The 17,371-nt window shown below is 41.3% G+C and overlaps 1 protein-coding gene across 8 annotated transcripts in view; it reads left to right on the top strand.

Moving 5' to 3' along the window:
- Positions 1-17,371, top strand: part of CFAP91 (cilia and flagella associated protein 91) — an 88,708-nt gene that overhangs the window by 54,953 nt on the left and 16,384 nt on the right. For 3 of the 8 annotated variants that reach the window (XM_074404301.1, XM_074404299.1, XM_074404303.1), the window contains one exon: positions 2,374-2,472. In XM_074404301.1, the coding sequence (XP_074260402.1) occupies positions 2,374-2,472 (99 nt within the window). Of the gene's footprint in view, positions 1-2,373; positions 2,530-10,407; positions 14,533-17,371 lie in introns of those variants that run through there. The other 5 variants (XR_012518775.1, XR_012518774.1, XM_074404300.1 and 2 more) reach the window with 5 other exon arrangements.

Raw genomic sequence — 17,371 nt, 5'->3', positions numbered from 1 at the left:
ATTTTACATTTTGATAGATAATACCAAATTTCCCTACAAAAAGATTGTTCTGCCAATTTAATATTACCAAATTGTTCCCCAAAATGATTGTTGACTGTCATCGATAGTGTATGATAGTGCCTATACAAAAAAAGTTAATTTTCAGATAAAGTAATATATTTCTGTGTCACATTATGTTATAAAAAGGACCTTATGTTTTCTAGGGACTTAAGAAAATATGCTACTCCTTTCCACTTCCCCTAAGTTCAAAGTGAAGCCAGCCTGCTTCAAAGCCATTCCACCCTTGATTGAAACCCACCCTAGGATTGAAAGAGAGGAAAACAATGGGTTTAATATGTACTAGTTTTTGGCCAGGTGCGGTGGCCAAAGTCGGTAATCCCAGCACTTTGGGAGTCTGGGGCAGGAAGATCACTGAGCCCAGGAGTTGGGACCAGCCTGGGTAACATAGGGAGACCCAGTCACTACAAAAATATATTTAAAAATTAGCCAGGTGTGGTGGTGTGCACCTGTAGTCCCACCTACTCAGGAGGCTGAAGTGGGAGGGTCACTTGAGCGCAGGAGGTCATGGCTGCAGTGAGCTGAGATTGTGCCACTGCCTTCCAGCCTGAATAACAGAGTAAGGCCCTGTCTCCAAAGAAAAAATTACGAGTTTGTGATCCCCACTACCTTGGGAGTCTGAGTTGAGGAAGACTTGAGCTGAAGGAATCCAGGGGGACTTATGTGTGGGCAAGTTGACTGAGTCCTTAGCCTCTCCCCTTTCTCTTTTTGCCAAATCAAAAAAGCCATATGAACAGGGAGCACACTAGGACCTTTTGTTTCTCTTGTCAAATAACAGAACCATATGTGTTATATATACTCTTTACCCAAAATTAAGGTAATATTATATGTAGACCATTTTGAGATATATCACTTTTTAAAAAGCCAGTGGACCAAAAAGACCTTAAAGATACCTGTGTATAGATATAAAATAACAGTAACTGCCAAATTTTAAATGCATGCTAAGTTCCAGGAAGTTCACTAAGCATTTTTTTTTTTTTTTTTTTTTTTTTTTGAGACAGAGTTTCACTCTTGTTACCCAGGCTGGAGTGCAATGGCACGATCTCGGCTCACTGCAACCTCCGCCTCCTAGGTTCAGGCAATTCTCCTGCCTCAGCCTTCCGAGTAGCTGGGATTACAGGTGTGCGCCACCATGCCCAGCTAGTTTTTGTATTTCTAGTAGAGACGGGGTTTCACCATGTTGACCAGGATGGTCTCGATCTCGTGACCTCGTGATCCACCCGCCTCGGCCTCCCAAAGTGCTGGGATTATAGGCATGAGCCACTGCGCCCGGCCTTCACTAAGCATTTTTAAATGTACACGATCTCAATTTCTTACAAAAACTATAGGTATATTCTCATTTTTCAATTAATGAAAATTAGCTCTTGGAGACATATGACTTGCAAATTTGAACCATGGTCTCTGTGACTCCAAAGCCCTAGATTTTTCAACCATGTTACTATAAAGTGCTAAAAAAAAACTGCTGAGTAAATTACCTTAATTAAACAAGCTGATACCCAAACAGCAAAGAACCCACAGTACTTCTTATAGTCTTTTACTAGCTGTTTGACTTCAGGTAAATTACCTAATGTCTCTGTATCCATGTTTCTTCTTCTAAGAATGGGGATATTAATAATGCTATCTTTTAAGAGAATTAAATTGATAATTACATGTCAACTGCTTAAAACAGTACCTGGCACAAAGTAAGGAGAAATGCTAACATCATCATCATCATCATCACTAGTCTTCTCCAAGGGCTTAGGTGCTTAGTATTGTCTGTGCTAAATCCTGATAGTGAATATTCTTAGAATTTGAAGTTAGGACTACCTTCTAAACCCATGAACTCAGAAACCCATCATCAATCAGTAAGTCCCCCTCCACATTGAGAACTAAGGCTCAAAGAGAAGTATGAGACAAGGTCTTTATTCGTAAGTTATTTACACTCAGTAGCAAACAAAACGTAACTCACGTGAAGTGCTTCAATGCTGAATAGGTTGGTACAAACTCAAATGTGGTAAGTGGTAAATCTGGGCTGACATAACCAGAGGAGACTTCCTGGAGGATCTTGGACATGAGCTTTCCAGGTTTTGCAGTTCAGGCATTCTAAGTGAGGGAACCTGCTGAGGAGTGGAATGGAGGCAAGCATGGTGGGAAGGAGTATGACTGGGCTGAGCCAGAGAGTGGGTTGGGTTTACCTTTAGTAAACTCAAATTAGATTTGGGTTGGGTTTACCTTTAGTTTGCAAACTTGTTATTTCTACCGTGACTCTCTTGAAACATTTAGGAATGGTTTCATCCAGACTTTCAGACTGAAAATTTTTCTATCACTTTGGCACAGTGAGGAATGCACAGCGGAAACATATTCTTGCAGCCCATCAGCTCATCCACGGGTACATGGAAAGCATGGTTCAAGAGAGATTAACTGAGGGACAGCAAGGTGAGGTCTCAAATGCTGCCATGTTACTTGAGAAAGAAAATGAGAACAACAGTTAAGGTGAGTTTAATTTTCCACCTGGAAAAAAGCAGAGAAAGGAAGAAAAGCAGCATTGTTCAGCTTTGTGCTGTGCTCTAACAATCATAATGTGAAAAGATTGTTGTTTAAGGAATGAAGGACTTGCATTGAAATTGGGACATTTCTTCTAGGTCAGGCGTCCCCAAACTACGGCCCACGGGCTGCATTCGGCCCCCTGAGGCCATTTATCCCGCCCCCCCGCCGCACTTCAGGAAGGGGCACCTCTTTCATTGGTGTTCAGTGAGAGGAGCACAGTATGTGGCGGCCCTCCAGTGGTCTGAGGGACAGTGAACTGGCCCCCCGTGTAAAAAGTTTGGGGACGCCTCTTCTAGGTTATGGCATCAACTGTTGAGATTATTAGAAAATTAGAGGGCAGGCATGGTATCTCATGCCTGTAATCCCAGCACTTTGAGAGGCTGAGGTGGGGTGGATCACCTGAGGTCAGGAATTCAAGACCAACCTGGCCAATATGGTGAAACCCTGTCTCTACTGAAAATACCAAGATTAGCTGGGCTTGGTGACAGGTGCCTATAATCCCAGCTACTCAGGAAGCTGAGACAGTAGAATTGCTTGAACCCGGGAGGTGGAGGTTGCAGTGAGCCAAGATCATGCCACTGTACTCCAGCCTGGGTGGCAGAGCAAGGCTCCATCTCAAAGGAAAAAAAAAGAAAGAAAGAAAAGAAAATTAGAGTTGACATTACAGCAATTAGACTCTTGTGATCCAGAAAATATGAGTCTAAATTATTTTTATGGGTTCTTTTAGCATGTGTGTACCCCATCAAATGAAGCTGTAGAATGTGTCAGTGTTATATATATGAAAAAACTTGTTCTTATGGAAGTAGACAAGGTATGCCCTAATGCATTGTGATAGTTGTAAGCATGGCATGAGACAGTTCTGGCTCAGATACCTTCTGCACTGCCAGTGCCCACCACAATCAAGAATATTCAGGTACATGAGGAGACATGACAATCTGAACAAGCAGCAAAAACAGTAGATGATAGAAACAGACATAAAAGTATCTAAAATATTGAAATTGTTAGACACAGACTTTATTTTTTACATAAGTTAGTGGTATTTCGTTGGATGAGTAAGTTCTTTAGTGGTGATTTGTGAGATTTTGGTGCACCCTTCACTGGAGCAGTATACACTGTACCATATTTGTAGCCTTTTATCCCTCACTCCCCTCCCATCTTCCCCACAAGTCCCCACAGTCCATTGTATCAGTCTTAGGCCTTTGTGATTAGACATAGACTTTAAAATAACTATGTTTACTACTATGGACTTCTATCCTCCATAACTATGAGAAAATACGTTTCTGTTTTTTAAATCATCCAGTCTATGGTGTTTTGTTATGGCAGCCCCAACTGAATAAGACAAATTTTGGTACCAGGAGTTGGGTACTACTGTAACAAATACCTAAACATGTGGGAGTGGCCTTGCCACTAGTTATGGTTATATGCTGGAAGAGTTTTGAGGTAACTGGTATATCTATGGACATTAAGGGTGATTCTGTTGACTTATCAGATGAAAATATGGAATATGTTTTAGAAACTAGAGGAAAGGGGACCCTTATTATAAAATGGCAAAGACATTGACTGAATTGTGTTTTATGGCAGTAGAACTTGAAAGCAATGAAATTTAGCTGAGGATATTTCTAATCAAAGTGTTAAAGGAGCAACTTGGTTCCTCCTGACTGCTTATCATAAAATACAAATGGCAAGAGATGAATTGAGCAAGAAATTGTTAAGCAAAAAGAAATCAGAATTTGGAGATTTGGAACTCTCTTAGCCTATTTGTATTGGAAAAATGAGAAAGCTCTTTCTGATGGGACTGCTCAGGGTAAGTGAACAGATATTTGATAAGTATATGGGATTATATAAGCAGAAATTATATAAGCAGAAACACTGCAGGATGAAATTAAGGAAGCCTATTGACTGGACTTCTTGAATTAGACAGGATGTAATGACAGAACTATTCAGCTGCAAATATGCAGTATTCTTCAAGAAGGAGAAAACATGATTTCACAGGAGATCCAGAGATCATCAGGGTCATTGTCCCAGTTTCAACAGGCCAGGTGGCTTTCAACCTGAGCTTTGGAGGAAGGAACACCCAGGGGGCCCCAGTTCAGCAGAGTTACAGGGTGGGACCCTGCGTCAATAGAGCTACAGAGACAGAACACTTAATTAGAGCCATGGCAATGGGGTATTGTAGAGTCAAAGGGGTAGAGCCATCCTCCAGAGCCATTGGAATGATGCTGCCACCCCGGTGGGCACATAAAGCAGGACACTAATCCAAAAAAGACTATATTCAAGAATTAAGATCCAGTGGAATTTGCCTTGCCAGGTCGTGGACTTGCTTAGGATCCATCACCCATTTTTTCCTTCCGATTCTTCTTTTGGAATGGAAATATCTCTCCTGTGCCTCTCCCACCGTAGTATTTTGGAAGCACATAGTGTGGCTGGTTTCACAAGCTAATAGCTGGAGAATAATTTGCCTCAGGGCAAGTCATATCTTGAGTCTCACCCATACTTCATTTAGATAATACTTTGAACTTTTTATTTTTATTTTTATTTTTGTTTTCTTTCTACTTTTTTTTAAATTGCATTTTAGGTTTTGGGGTACATGTGAAGAATATGCAAGATTGTTGCATAGGTACACAAGTAGCAGTGTGATTTGGTGCCTTCCTCCCCTTCACCTATATCTGGCATTTCTCCCCATGCTATCTCTCCCCAACTCCCCACCCCACTGGCCCTCCCCTATTTCCCCCCAATAGACCCCAGTGTGTAGTGCTCCCCTCCCTGTGTCCATGTGTTCTCATTGTTCAACACCCACCTATAAGTAACAACATGCGGTGTTTGATTTTCTGCTCTTGTGTAAGTTTGTTGAGAATGATGGTTTCCAGGTTCATCCATGTCCCTACAAAGGACACGAACTCATCATTTTTGATGGCTGCATAATATTCCATGGTGTATATGTGCCACATTTTCCCTGTCCAGTCTATCATTGATGAGCATTTGGGTCGGTTCCAGGTCTTTGTTATTGTAAACAGTGCTGCAATGAACATTCGTGAACATGTGTCCCTATAGTAGAATGATTTATAATCCTTTGGATATATACCCAGTAATGGGATTGCCAGGTCAAATGGAATTTCTATTTCTAGGTCCTTAAGGAATCGCCAAACTGTCTTCCACAGTGATTGAACTAATTTACACTCCCACCTACAGTATAAAAGTGTTCCTATTTCTCCACATACTCTCCAGCATCTGTTGTCTCCAGATTTTTTAATAATTGCCATTCGAACTGGGGTGAAGATGGTATCTCAATGTAGTTTTGATTTGCATTTCTCTAATGACCAGTGATGAGGAGCATTTTTTCATATGTTTGTTGGCCTCATGTATGTCTTCTTTTGTAAAGTGTCTGTTCATATCCTGCGCCCACTTTTGAATGGACTTGTTTTTTTCTTGTAAATCTCTTTTAGTTCTATGTAGATTCTGGATATCAGCCCTTTGTCAGATGGGTAGATTGCAAAAAAATTTTTCCCATTCTGTTTGTTGCCGATTTACTCTAATGACTGTTTCTTTTGCCGTGCAGAAGCTGTGGAGTTTGGTTGGGTCCCATTTGTCTATTTTGGCTTTTGTTGCCAGTGCTTTTGGTGTTTTAGTCATGAAGTCCTTGCCTGTGCCTATGTCCTGAATGGTTTTGACTAGGTTTTTTTCTAGGTTTTGTATGGTGTTAGGTCTTATGTTTAAGTCTTTAATCCATCTGGAGTTAATTTTGGTGTAAGGTGTCAGGAAGGGGTCCAGTTTCTGCTTTCTGCACATGGCTAGCCAGTTTTCCCAACACCATTTATTAAACAGGGACTCCTTTCCCCATTGCTTGTTTTGTCAGGTTTGTGAAAGATCAGACAGTTGTAGATGTGTGGTGTTGCCTCCAAGGCCTCTGTTCTGTTCCATTGGTCTATATCTCTGTTTTGGTACTAGTACCATGCTGTTTTGATTACTGAAGCCTTGTAGTATAGTTTGAAGTCCGCTAGTGTGATGCCTTCTGCTTTGTTCTTTTTGCTTAGATTGACTTGGCTATGCAGGCTCCCTTTTGGTTCCATATGAAGTTTAAGGTGTTTTTTCCATTTCTGTGAAGAAGGTCATTGGTAGCTTGATGGAGATAGTGTTGAATCTCTAAATTACTTTGGGCAGTATGGCCATTTTCATGATATTGATTCTTCCTAACCATGAACATGGAATGTTTCTCCATCTGTTTGTGTCCTCTCATTTTGTTGAGCAGTGGTTTGTAGTTCTCCTTGAAGAGGTCCTTTACGTTCCTTGTTAGTTGTATTCCTAGGTATTTTATTCTCTTGGTAGCAATTGTAAATGGCAGTTCATTCTTGATTTGGCTCTCTTTAAGTCTATTATTGGTGTATAGAAATGCTTGTGATTTTTGTACATTGGTTTTTTTGTATCCTGAGACTTTGCTGAAGTTGCTTATCAGTTTCAGGAGAATTTGGGCTGAGACAATGGGTTCTTCTAGATATACAATCATGTCGTCTGCAAATAGAGACAATTTGACTTCCTCCTTTCCTATTTGAATACACTTTATTTCTTTTTCTTGCCTGATTGTTCTGGCTAGAACTTCCAATACTATATTCAATAGGAGTGGTGAGAGAGGGCATCCTCATCTAGTGCCAGATTTCAAAGGGAATGCTTCCAGTTTTTGTCCATCAGTATGATATTGGCTGTTGGTTTGTTGTAAATAGCTTTTATTATTTTGAGATACATTCCGTCAGTACCTAGTTTATCGAGGGTTTTTAGCATAAAGGGCTGTTAAATTTTGTCAAAGCCTTCTCTGCATCAATTGAGATAATCATGTGGTTTTTGTCTTTGGTTCTGTGTATGTGGTGAATTACATTTATAGACCTGTGTATATTGAACCAGCCTTGCATCCCCGGGATGAATCCTACTTGATCATGGTGGATAAGGTTTTTTCATGTGCTGTTGCAATTGACTTGCCAGTATTTTATTGAAAATTTTTGCATATGTGTTCATCATGGATATTGGCCTGAAGTTTTTTTTTCTTGTTGCATATCTGCCGGGTTTTGGTATTAGGATGATGGTAGTCTCATAAAATAATTTGGGAAGGATTACCACTTTTTGGATTATTTGGAATAGTTTCAGAAGGAATGGTACCACCTCCTCTTTGTATGTCTGGTAGAATCCGGCTGTGAACCCATCTGGACCTGGGTTTTTTTTGGGTGGTAGGCTCTTAATTGCTGCCTCAACTTTAGACCTTGTTATTTGTCTATTCAGGGTTTCAACTTCTTCTTGGTTTAGCCTTGGGAGGAGGCAAGTGTCCAGGAATTTATCCATTTCTTCCAGGTTTACTGGTTTATGTGCATAGAGTTGTTTGTAATAATCTCTGATGATGGTTTGAATTTCAGTGGAATATTTCAGTGGAATCAGTGGTGATATCCCCTTGATCGTTTTTTATTGCATCTATTTGGTTATTCTCTTTTTTCTCTTTTATTAATCTGGCTACTGGTCTATTTTGTTGATCTTTTCGAAAAACCAGTTCCTGGATTTATTGATTTTTTTTGAAGGGTTTTTTTGTGTCTTTATCTCCTTCATTTCTGCTCTGGTCTTAGTTATTTCTTGTCTACTGCTAGGTTTTGAGTTTTTTTGATCTTGCTCCTCTAGCTCTTTGAATTTTGATGATAGGGTTTCGAATTTAGATCTCTCCTTGCTTCTCATGTGGGCACTTACTGCTATACATTTTCCTCTAGAGACTGCTTTAAATGTGTCCCAGAGATTCTGGTGTGTTGTGTCTTCGTTCTCACTGGTTTTGAAGAACATCTTTATTTCTGCCTTCATTTCATTGTTTATCCAGTCAACATTGAAGAGCCAGTTGTTCAGTGTCCATGAAGCTGTGTGATTCTGAGTTAGTTTGTGAATTCTGAGTTCTAACTCGATTGCACTTGGTCCGAGAGACTGTTTGTTATGATTTCCATTCTTTTGCATTTGCTGAGGAGTGATTTACTTCAATTATGTGGTCAATTTTAGAGTAGGTGTGATGTGGTGCTGAGAAGAACATATATTCTGTGGATTTGGGGTATAGAGTTCTGTAAATGCTTATTAGGTTTGCTTGTTCCAGGTCTGAGTTCAAGTCCTGGATAGCCTTGTTAACTTTCTGTCTGGTTGATCTGTCTAATACTGACAATGGGGTGTTAAAGTCTCCCACTATTATTGTGTTGGAGTCTAAGTCTCTTTGTAAGTTATTAAGAACTTGCCTTATGTATCCGGGTGCCCCTGTATTGGCTGCCTATATATTTAGGATCATTAGCTCTTCTTGTTGCATTGATCATTTTACCATTATGTAATGTCCTTCTTTGTCTCTTTTGATCTTTGTTGTTATAAAGTCTATTTTATCAGAGACATGAATTGCAACTCCTGCTTTTTTTACTCTCCATTTGCTTGGGAAATCTTCCTCCATCCCTTTATTTTCAGCCTTTGTGTATTCTTGCATGTGAGATAGGTTTCCTGGATATAGCACATTGATGTGTTTTGGCGTTTTATCCAATTTGCCAGTCTGTGTCTTTTGATTGGGGCATTTAGCCTATTTACATTTAGGGTTAATATTGTTATGTGTGAATTTGATACTGCCATTCTGATGCAGATTCTTCATTGTGTTGATGCTCTTTACCATTTGGTATGTTTTTGGAGTGGCTGGTACTGGTTGTTCCTTTCTATGTTTAGTGCCTCTTTCAGGAGCTTTTGTAAAGCAGGCCTGGTGGTGATGAAGTGTCTGAGTACTTGCTTGTTTGCAAAGGATTTTATTTTTCCTTCACTTATGCAGCTTAGTTTGGTGGGATATGAAATACTGGGTTGGAAGTTCTTTTCTTTAAGGATGTTGAATATTGGCCCCCACTCTCTTCTGGCTTGCAGGGTTTCTGCTGAGAGATCTGCTATGAGTCTGTTGGGCTTCCCTTTGTAGGTAACCCGACCTTTCTCTCTGGCTCTCTGGCTGCCCTTAGCATTTTCTCCTTCATTTCAACCCTGGTGAGACTGACGATTATGTGCCTTGGGGTTGCTCTTTTTGAGAAATGTCTTTGTGGTTTTCTCTTTATTTCCTTGACTTGAATATTGGCCTACATTGCTTGGTTCGGAAAGTTTTCCTGGATAATATCCTGAAGAGTATTTTCCAGCTTGGATTCATTTTCTCTGTCATATTCAGGTACACCTATCAAACATAGATTAGGTCTTTTCACATAGTCCCACATTTCTTGGAGACTTTGTTCATTCCTTTTTACCCTTTTTTCTCTAATCTTGCCTTCTTGTTTTATTTCATTGAGTTGATCTTCGACCTCTGATATCCTTTCTTCTGCTTGGTCAATTCGGCTGTTGAAACTTGTGTATGCTTCGTGAAGTTGTCGTGTTGTGTTTTCCAGCTCCATCAATTCACTTATATTCCTTTCTAAGTTGTCCATTCTCATTAGCATTTTGTCAAATATTTTTTCAAGGTTCTTAGTTTCTTTGCATTGGGTTAGATCGTGTTCTTTTAGCTCACAGAAGTTTCATATTACCCACCTTCTGAAGCCTGATTCTGACATTTCATCACATTCATTTTCCATCCAGCATTGTTCCCTTGCTGGTGAGGAGTTGTGATCCCTTGTAGGAGGAGAAGTGTTCTTGTTTTGGGTGTTTTCATCCTTTTTGTGCTGGTTTCTTCCCATCTTTGTGGATTTATCCACCTGTCGCCATTGTAGTTGCTGACTTTCAGATTGGGTCTCTTAGTGAACTTCCAGTTTGTTGATGATGAAGTTATTTCTGTTTCTTAGTTTTCCTTCTAACAGTCTGGCCCATCTGCTGTAGGACTGCTGAGGACCACGCCAGGCCCTGCTTTCCTGGGGATCACCTGCAGCAGCTGCAGAACAGTAAGTGTTGCTACCAGTTTCGTCTTCTGCTATCTTTGTCCCAGAAGGATACCCAAATGTCAGTCTGTTCTCTCCTTTATGAGGTGACTCTTTGGATATGCATGGGTCAGGGAGCTGCTTGAGGAGACAGTCTGTCCTTTATAGGAGCTCAAGTCCTGAGCTGTGAGCTCTGTTGTTTATTCAGAGCTGCTGGGCAGGTATGTTTAGGTCTGCTGCAGCAGAACTCAAACTCCTCTTTTCTCCCTAGGTGCTGTGTCCCAGGGAGTTAGGGCTTTATTTATGAGTTTCTGTTGTGCTGCTGCCTTTTTTTACTAGGCTGCACTGCCCAGCAAGGAGGCAGCCTAGTCACTGTCTGCCTGCAGAGGTTTTGCTGAGCTGCTATGGGGTTGCCCAGCTGCTGTGTGATCTTCCCTGCAGTCCTGTTTATATGGGTGTAGTTAGAACTGCCTCGGCAACGGCAGACTACCTTCAGAGTGGTGGAATGCCTCGGTAATGGCAGAGACCCCTCCCCCACAGAGCTGGACCATCCCGGGTTCCGCTGTGCTTGCTGTGAAACTCTCACCCTAGAGCATTTCCAATTGCTAGGTTTTTTTTATGGTGGGTGGGACCAGCTGAGCCTGATCACCTGGCTCCCTGCCTCAGAGCCTTTTTTTTTTAGTTGAACCGTCGACTCTCTCCCAGGTGTTCCAGTCGCCTGTTGAAAAGGCGCCGGGATCTGTGTGATTTCCTGTGCGGCAACTCACTGCGCTAGCTGAAACAGCGGCACTGAGATTCGTGGCAGTTTTTCTTGCCCGGGAATCTCTTGGCCTGGCTCCCTGTTTCAGTCCCCTTTTAAATCAGATGAATCACCAGCTAAAAGGTCACCCAGACCAGTGTATTTTGTAAGGAGAACTGCTGTGCCGGGGCGCCAGCCGAAACAGCCATGCTGGCGACCCATGGGGCTCCTCCACCTGGGAATCTCCTGGTCTGTGGGCAATAAAAATCCATCTGGAAATGCAGCATCCACTCACCCTCTGCGCTTTCACTGGGAGCTGCTATCCTGAGCTGTTCCTAGTCAGCCATCTTGGATCCTCTCCTCACTTTGAACTTTAAACTTTAGAGTTGATGTTGGAATTACTTAAGATTTTTGGTATTGTTATTATAGAATGAACGTACTTTGCATGCAAGAAGAACATGATTTCTACCTGGGATAAAATGCTATGGATGGATATGAGTCCCTGAAAATGCATATGTTGAAGCTCTAACCCCCAATGTGCTATTTGGAGACAGGACCTTTAGGAGAGAATTAGGTTTAGATAAGGTAATGAGGGCAGAACCCTCATGTTGGGATTATTGCTTTTATGAGAAGAGACACCACAGCACTTATCCTTTCCTTCCTTTCTCCCTCTGCCATTTTGCCCCTCTCTCTCTCTCTCTCTCTCTCTCTCTCTTTCTCTCTTTCTCTCTCTCTCTCTCTCTCTCTCTCTGCCTCTCTTTTTCCACCTTCATTCTGAAGACACAGTGAGAAGGTGGCCATCTAGATGTCAGGAAGAGAACTCTCAACCAAAACTAACCATGCTTGCACCTTGATCTTGGAGTTACAACCTCTAGAACTGTGAGAAGAGAAATTTCTGCTATTTAAACTATCCCATCTATGGTATTTTGTTATGACAGCCTGAGCTAAGACGCTTACTCTGTTCAAAGGGTAAATGCCAGTACTGAAAATTCCAAGAGAACTTGCCATAATAAAAATGATATAGCAGATTTGAAGGAAATAGAAATTCCTGAATTTAAAAGTACAGTAGCAAAAGTGAGAAACTCAGTGAATCTCTCCTCAGAGATATTTAGAAAGAAGCACAAAAAGATAAAAGAATAGAAATTACAGAAGAGAGAGAAGGATAGATTGAGGATAACCTAATGATTTAGAAAAGGAAGTAGGCATGGACCACCAATTGAAAACAATATGACTAATAAAGGAAGGAATAATATGTTGATTAGAGTTTATATGGAATCTGAATTTTCCAAAATGGTCTTCTCAACCCTAAACAGAATAAATAAAAAGAAACCCATACCTGATGGATCCAAGATGACTGATTAGGAGCAGCTCAGGATTGCAGTTCCCAGTGAAAGCGCAGAGGGTGAGTGTACGCCACATTTCCAGATGGATTTTTACTGCCCACAGACCAGGAAATTCCCAGGCAGAGGAGCCCCACGGGTTGCCAGAACAGCTGTTTCAGCCAGTGCGGCTGTTTTGGCCAGATGTGGCAGTTCTCTGCACAAAATACATGGGTCCGGGTGCCATTTTAGCTGGCGATTGGAACTCCTGGGAGACAGAGTCGCCCATTCAACTGATAAAAAAGGGAACTGAAACAGGGAGCCTGGCCAGGAGATTCCTGGGCCAAAAAGCACCACGAATCTCAGCATGGCTGTTTCAGCCAGTGCAGTGGGTCACTGCATAGGAAATCACACAGATCCCGGTGCCTTTTCAACAGGCGACTGGAAGACCTGGAAGACACAGTCGCCTGTTCAGCTGAAAAAAAAAAAGGCTCTAAGTCAGGGAGCCAGGTGATCAGGCTCGGCTGGTCCCATCCCTACAAAAAAAAAAAAAAAAACGGCAATTGGAAATGCTCTGGATTAAGAGTTTCACAGCAAGCACAGCTGAACCCAGGACAGTTCAGCTCCGTGGGGGAGGGACGTCCGCCTTTACTGAGGCAGTCCACCACTACAGAGGTAGTCCAACATTGCTGAGGCAGCCCACCATTGCTAAGGCAGCCCACCACTACAGAGAGAGTTCACCATTATAGAGGTGGGGCACCATTGCTGAGGCAGTTCTAACTATAACTGTATAAATGGGACTGCAGGAAAGTTCACACTGCACCTGGGCGGAGCCCACAGCAGCTCAGCAAAGCCTCTGCAGGTAGACAGTGACTAGGCTGCCTCCTTGCTGGGCAGGGCAACCCTGAAAAAAGGCAACAGCACAACAGAAACTCATAAATAAAGCCCTAACTCCCCAGGAAAGAGCACCTGGGAAGCAAAGGGGGCTTTATGAGTTCCACAGCAGAAGACTTAAACATACCTGCCCAGCAGCTCTGAATGAACAACAGAGCTCACAGCTCAGCAGGTGAACTCCTATAAAGGACAGACTGTCTCCTCAAACAGCTCCCTGACCCACGTATATCCAAGGAGTCACCTCATAAAGGAGAGAACAGACTGACATCTGCTGGGTATCCCTCTGGGACAAAGATAGCAGAAGAAGAAACTGGCAGCAACCGTTACTGTTCTGCAGCTGCTGCAGGTGTTCCCCAGGCAAGCAGGGCCTGCGTGGACCTCAGCAGTCCTACAGCAGATGGGCCAGACTGTTAGAAGGAAAACTAAGAAACAGAAAGAAATAACTTCATCGTCAACAAACTTGAAGTTCACTCAGAGATCCAGTTTGAAAGTCAGCAACTACAAAGACGACAGGTAGATAAATCCACAAAGATGGGAAGAAACCAGCACAAAAAGGATGAAAACACCCAAAACCAGAACGCTTCTTCTCCTACAAAGGATCTCAACGCCTCACCAGCAGGGGAACAAGGCTGGATTTAGAATGAGTATGATGAATTGACAAAATCAGGCTTAAAAAGTGGGTAATAAGAAACTTCCATGAGCTAAAAGAACATGTTCTAACCCAATGCAAAGAAACTAAGAACCTTGAAAAAAGATTTCATGAAATACTAATGAGAATGGACAACTTAGAAAGGAATATAAGTGAATTGATGGAGCTGAAAAACACAACAACTTCACGAAGCCTACACAAGTTTCAACAGCCGAATTGACCAAGGAGAAGAAAGGATATCAGAGGTCAAAGATCAACTCAATGAAAAAAGCGCAAAAAGGAATGAACAAAATCTTCAAGAAATGTGGGACTATGTGAAAAGACCTAATCTACGTCTGATAGGTGTACCTGAATGTGATGAAGAGAATGAATCCAAGCTGGAAAATACTCTTCAGGATATTATCCAGGAAAACTTCCTCAACCTAGCAAGGCAGACCAATATTCAAATACAGGAAATACAGAGAACACCACAAAGATATTCCTCAAGAAGAGCAACCCCAAGGCACATAATCGTCAGATTCACCAGGGTTGAAATGAAAGAGAAAATGCTAAGGGCAGCCAGAGAGAAAGGTCGGGTTACCCACAAAGGGAAGCCCATTAGACTCACAGCAGATCTCTCAGCAGAAACCCTACAAGCCAGAAGAGATTGGGGGCCAATATTCAACATCCTTAAAGAAAAGAACTTTCAACCCAGAATCTCCTATCCAGCCAAACTAAGCTTCATAATTGAAGGAAAAATAAAATCCTTTGTGAACAAGCAAGCACTCAGAGATTTCATCACTACCAAACCTGCTCTACAAGAACTCCTGAAAGAGTCTCTACACACATAAAGGAACAGCCAGTAACAGCCACTCCAAAAACACACCAAATGGTAAAAGAGCATCAACACAGTCAAGAACCTGCATCAACTAACCAACAAAACAGCCAGGTAGCATCAAAATGGCAGTATCAAATTCACACATAACAATACTGTCCCTAAATGTCAATGGACTAAATGCCCCAATCAAAAGACACAGACTGGCAAATTGGATAAAAAGCCAAAACCCATCAGTGTGCTGTATCCAGGAAACTCATTTACATGCAAGGATACACAAAGGCTCAAAATAAAGGGATGGAGGAAGATCTACCAAGCAAATGGAGAGCAAAAAAAAGCAGGAGTTGCAATTCTCATCTCTGATAAAATAGACTTTAAAGCAACAAAGATCAAAAGAGACAAAGAAATTGCATAATGGTAAAAGGATCACTGCAACAAGAAGAGCTAACAATCCTAAATATAAACACACCTAATACAGGAGCACCCAAATATATAAGGCAAGTTCTTAATGACTTACAAAGAACTTAGACTCCCACACAATAATAGTGGGAGACTTTAACACCCCATTGTCAATATTAGACAGATCAACCAGACAGAAAATCAACAAGAATATCCAGGACCTGAACTCAGATCTGGAACAAGCAAACCTAATAGACATTTACAGAACTCTCCACCCCAAATCCACAGAATATACATTCTTCTCAGCACCACATCACACCTACTCTAAAATTGACCACATAATTGGCAATAAATCACTCCTCAGCAAATGCAAAAGAACGGAAATCATAACAAGCAGTCTCTCAGACCACAGTGCAATCGAGTTAGAACTCAGAATGCAGAAACTAACTCAGAACCGCACAGCTTCATGGAAACTGAACAACTTGCTCTTGAATGTTGACTGGATAAACAATGAAATGAAGGCAGAAATAAAGATGTTCTTTGAAACCAATGAGAACGAAGACACAACATACCAGAATCTCTGGGACACATTTAAAGCAGTCTCTAGAGGAAAATATGTAGCAATGAGTGCCCACATGAGAAGAAAGGAGAGATCTAATATTGATACCCTATCATCAAAATTCAAAGAGCTAGAGGAGCAAGATCAAAAAAACTCAAAACCTAGCAGAAGACAGGAAATAACTAAGATCAGAGCAGAACTGAAGGAAATAGAGATACAAAAAACGCTTCAAAAAATCAATAAATCCAGGAGCTGGTTTTTCGAAAAGATCAACAAAATAGACAGACCACTAGCCAGATTAATAAAAAAGAAAAGAGAGAATAACCAAATTGATGCAATAAAAAACGATAAAGGGATATCACCACAGATTCCACAGAAATCCAAACCATCATCAGAGATTATTACAAACAACTCTATGCACATAAACTAGTAAACCTGGAAGAAATGGATAAATTCCTGGACACCTGCATCCTCCCAAGCCTAAACCCAGAAGAAGCCAAAACCCTGAATAGACCAATAACAAGGGCTGAAGTCGAGGCAGCAATAAAGAGCCTACCACCCAAAAAAAGCCCAGGTCCAGATGGGTTCACAGCCGAATTCTACCAGACATACAAAGAGGAGCTGATACCATTCCTTCTGAAACTATTCCAGACAATCCAAAAAGAGAGAATCCTTCCCAAATCATTTTATGAGACAAACATCATCCTGATACCAAAACCCGGCAGAGACTCAACAAGAAAAGAAAATTTCAGGCCAATATCCATGATGAGCATAGATGCAAAAATCTTCAATAAAATACTGGCAAACCGATTGCAGCAGCATATCAAAAAGCTCATCCACCATGATCAAGTAGGATTCACCCTGGGGATGCAAGGCTGGTTCAACATACGCAAGTCCATAAACGTAATTCACCACATGAACAGAGCCAAAGACAAAAACCACATGATTATCTCAATTGATGCAGAGAAGGCTTTTGACAAAATTCAACAGCCCTTTATGCTAAAAACCCTTGATAAACTAGGTACTGACGGAATGTATCTCAAAATAATAAAAGCTATTTACAACAAACCAACAGCCAATATCATACTGATGGACAAAAACTGGAAGCATTCCCTTTGAAATCTGGCACTAGATGAGGATGCCCTCTCTCGCCACTCCTATTCAATATAGTACTGGAAGTTCTACCCAGAGCAATCAGGCAAGAAAAAGAAATAAAGGATATTCAAATCGGAAAGGAGGAAATCAAATTGTCTCTATTTGCAGATGACATGATTGTATATCTGGAAGACCCCATCATCTCAGCCCAAAATCTCCTGAAACTGATAAACAACTTCAGCAAAGTCTCAGGATACAAAATCAACGTGCAAAAATCACAAGCATTCCTATACACCAGTAACAGACTTAAAGAGAGCCAAATCAAGAACGAACTGCCATTCACAATTGCTACCAAGAGAATAAAATACCTAAGAATACAACTAACAAGGAACGTAAAGGACCTCTTCAAGGAGAACTACAAGCCATTGCTCAACGAAATAAGAGAGGATACAAACAGA

Source organism: Saimiri boliviensis, chromosome 8 (assembly GCF_048565385.1).
Source record: "Saimiri boliviensis isolate mSaiBol1 chromosome 8, mSaiBol1.pri, whole genome shotgun sequence".
NCBI lineage: Eukaryota > Metazoa > Chordata > Mammalia > Primates > Cebidae > Saimiri > Saimiri boliviensis.
Note: the sequence above shows the minus strand (reverse complement) of the source record. Positions and strands in the feature narration are given on the sequence as shown.